Below are 3,971 nucleotides of genomic sequence, written 5' to 3'. Positions count from 1 at the left end.
CCCTCCGCGGCACCCCCAGGCCGGCGAGATAGAAGCGGGCGGTGCGGGCGGCGGGCGGCGGCTACAGGTAAAGAGGCACAGTGCTCGCCTTGTGGTCGGGTCCCCAGAACGCCAGCCAGTCCGCACCCCTACCCCGGAGACGGGGGTCTCGCACTCCGAGGTGTCTGGAAATCGGCATCCTCCCATCTCAGCGGGGGCTTCGCGGTGGGGTGGGGTTGCGGGCGAATCAGGGGAGATCGCTTGGCTCCTGGGGGAAAAGTGGGGGACGATTTTAGAGAAGATGGAGAAGGTGTAGGGTCCTCTGGCTCTGTGGGGGGTTTATGAAAGGGAAAGAAAAGGAAATCCGTAAATGGAGGCCTTTGCAGAAAAGCGTTGGAGAATTCCTTTTGCATCAGGTCTGAATGTAAAATATCCGATGCTTTCTTAGGGCTGGGTATCTTCCTCCGAATGTTCTATGATATGCTAATCACAGTTCTGTTCACCTTGGTGTGAGGTTTGAGTGTTTCGAAGAGACATGCCATTTTCCATAAAACTTTACACAGAGAAATACACATGCATTGTGGTCATACCTGTCATGTGACTCTTGTACAGGATTCAATGGTGATTTTCTTAGCATGGCAATCCACAAGTATTTATGGAGGGTTATAGTACACGCCAGCTCCGTATAAACGATATTGGTAGAAAACTTAGGTAGTTTAGATAATGTCTGCATTTATATTGATCCCAAGTTATTGTTTTTAAATAAATGATGCAGCACTTGCTTTTCCAAGGGACTATCCCATAGGTACTAAAGATGCTTTAATTTCTCAGTATTGATTCAGATCTCAGAATCTAGTAATAACCATGTAACTGTATGTACTACAGGTGGAAATGAGTTCTCAACAGTTTCCTCGATTAGGAGCCCCTTCTACTGGGCTGAGCCAGGCCCCTTCTCAGATTGCAAACAGTGGTACTGCTGGATTGATAAGCCCAGCGGCTACAGGTAAGATATGTAATATTCTAATCTATTTCTTCCAACTTTAAGAATATTGCCAGTATTCTAACTTAAACATTAGCAGATTCCTTCTAGGATTTTAGTAAATTCTTATTTCTTGAATTTGAAGAAAGGGTATATTACTATTCTAATTTAAACAAGGCTTTTTTTCTTTCTGTTTTAACCACTTCATTCACATAGAGTACACGTGCAACTTACAGCAAAGCATGCCTGTAAGAACTGTTTTTGAAATGCATTAATATATTCATGTTTAATTAATGTCCAGGAGTATAGCATTAGTGCTGTGAGGGAGCCCAGAATTGTTTAAGGAACAGATCGTGCCTTTTAGGAGTTTATTATCAAGAAAAAGAAGTGGAAAACAAAGGATATGCGATTTCCCTGTGGTGTCTGTGGGGGATTGGTTCCAGGACCCACCTCAGATACCAAAATCCATGATGCTCCACTTTGTGGTGTAAAATGGTATAGTGTTTACATATTACCTGTATCTATCCTCCAGTATACTTTAAATCATCTCTAGATTACTTGTAATGCCTACTACAACGTAAATAGTATGTAGATAGTTGTTATACTATATTGCTAAGAGAACAATGAGAAGACAAAAAAGTCTGTATGTGCTTAGTACAGATGCAGCCATATTTTTTTTCCCCCTGAATATTTAACATCCAAAGTTGGTTGAATTCACATCAGGGAACCCATGGATACAGAGGGCTGATTGTATGCACATAGATAAAACTTGGCTTTTCGTCTTGTGCCCTTTGAGTGCTAGAAATAGTGGTTCTCAGTGACAGGTGTTTGGGGAGGTGGTTTTTCCTCCAGGGGAATACTTGGCAATATCTAAAGACAGTTTGGTTGTCACAACTAAACAGTGCTATTGGTATCTGATAGGTAGAGGCCAGGGATGCTGCTTAACATCCTACAAGATAATGGGAAGCCCCCACAACAGAGAAGTATCCAGTCCAGTCAGCAGTGCTGAAGCTGAGGAATTCCTTAAAATACTCTTTTTCTCTGCGTATTAAGTAAATATATGACATTGCAAAGTGAAATAGACTATTTTCTATTCCTTTCTCTTCACCACTCGATTCTGGTGTTCCTTATGGTAAATGATACCCCTGTCTACTCACTGCTTAAACTAGTAGCTGAGGCTTTTTTTTTGCAACAGGGTCTCACGCTGTCATTCAAGCGGGAGTACAGTGGCCTAATCACAGCTCACTGCAGCCTCGATCTTTTGGGCTCCCCAGCTTATTTTTTATTTTATTTTATTTTATTTTATTTTTTTGAGACAGAGTGTCACTCTGTGGCCCAGGCTGGAGTACAGCGGCTCTATCTCAGGTCCCTGTGGTCTCTGCCTCCTGGGTTTAAGCAATTCTCGTGCCTCAGCCTCTGAGTAGCTGGGATTACAGACAATGTGCCACCATGCCTGAGTAATTTTTTTTTTTTTCTTTTTTGTATTTTTAGTAGAGACAGGGTTTCACCATGTTGGCCAGGCTGATCTCGAACTCCAGACCTCAAGTAATCCACCTTCCTCGGCCTCCCAAAGTGCTGGGATTGCAGGCATGAGCTGCCGCACCCAGCCACATGTTCAGCTAATTTTAAATTTTTTTGTAAAGAGGGGATCTCACAGTGTTGCCCAAGCTGGTCTCAAACTCCTGGACTCAAGTAATCCTCCATTGTCAGCCTCCCAAAGTGTTAGGATCACAGGTGTGAGTCGCTGTGCTGGACTGGAGGCATCTTTAATTGCTCTGCATTTTCTTATGAGCTGTTGCCCTTGTCTGATGTTCCAGCCTCATTTCTCATTTTGTCTTCCTCTTGCCAACTTAGTTTTTTTTTTTCCCAATGGAGTTGGAGTCTTGCTATGTTGACCAGGCTTGTCTCAAACTCCTGGCCTCAAGGAATCCTCCCGCCTAGGCCTCCCAAAATGTCTGGGATTACAGGTGTGAGCTTGCGTGGCCGCCAACTTAGTTTTTGTTATAAATTTATTTTCTCTTTAGACTTGAAGTGACTTTAAGCTACTTTATGACTCCTGCTCAATGGTATCTACTCATATTTCTAAATAAATGATTAAAAAGTTCCCAATTTCATGACGTTGGGACTTTGCACATTCTTTTCCTTTTGCCATAGTCTTCCTTCTTCCTTTCCATATAGTTGCTTATTTGGCTAATTCCTTCTTTTTTCAAGTTTCAACTTAGATGTTATTTTCTCTAGAAGAAAATTACTATTATTCTCTAGCATAACAGAAGACTCTATCGTCTACAACAACTCAGGTGGAGGATCTAGAAATAGAACCAGACATATATAACCAATTGATTTTTGATAAAAGTGCCTAAGTAATTCAATAGGGAAATGATAGTCTTTTCTTTTTTTTTGAGACGGGGTCTCGCTCTGTCGCCCAGGCTGGAGTGCAGTGACGCGATCTCGGCTCACTGCAAGCTCTGCTTCCCAGGTTCACGCCATTCTCCTGCCTCAGCCTCCTGAGGAGCTGGGACTACAGGCGCCCGCCACCTCGCCCAGCTAATTTTTTGTGTTATTAGTAGAGACGGGGTTTCACTGTGTTAGGATGGTCTCCATCTCCTGACCTTGTGATCCACCCGCCTTGGCCTCCCAAAGTGCTGGGATTACAGGCGTGAGCCGCTGTGCCCTATAAGTCTTTTCAGGAAAATAGTGCTGGAAGATCACAACAACATTATGGGAGGATAAAGGCCGGGCACAGTGGCTCATGCCTGTTATCCCAGCAACATGGAAGTCCGAGGCAGGTGGATCGCTTTGAGCTCAAGAGTTCGAGATAAGCCCAGGCAACATGGCAAATCCCCATTTCTACAAAAAATACAAAAATTAGCCGGGGCCAGGCTAATTTTACAGTGGCTTATGCCTGTAATCCTAGTGCTTTGGGAGGCTGAGACGGGTAGATCAGGAGTTCAAGACCAGCTTGGCCAACATTGTGAAACCTGTCTCTGACTAAAAATACAAAAATTAGCTGGGC

The 3,971-nt window shown here is 43.6% G+C and overlaps 1 protein-coding gene across 1 annotated transcript in view; it reads left to right on the top strand.

The window, feature by feature from the left end:
- The window catches only part of SAP130 (Sin3A-associated protein, 130kDa), an 86,780-nt gene that overhangs the window by 993 nt on the left and 81,816 nt on the right, over positions 1–3,971 (top strand). The window contains exon 2 of the mRNA XM_011941689.1: positions 865–982. Within this exon, the coding sequence (XP_011797079.1) occupies positions 871–982 (112 nt within the window). The 5' untranslated portion in view covers positions 865–870. The remainder of the gene's footprint in view (positions 1–864; positions 983–3,971) is intronic.

The sequence above is a fragment of the Colobus angolensis genome, unplaced genomic scaffold (genome assembly GCF_000951035.1).
Source record: "Colobus angolensis palliatus isolate OR3802 unplaced genomic scaffold, Cang.pa_1.0 Scaffold20, whole genome shotgun sequence".
NCBI classification, from domain to species: domain Eukaryota; kingdom Metazoa; phylum Chordata; class Mammalia; order Primates; family Cercopithecidae; genus Colobus; species Colobus angolensis.
This window is presented reverse-complemented; position numbering and strand designations above follow the sequence as displayed.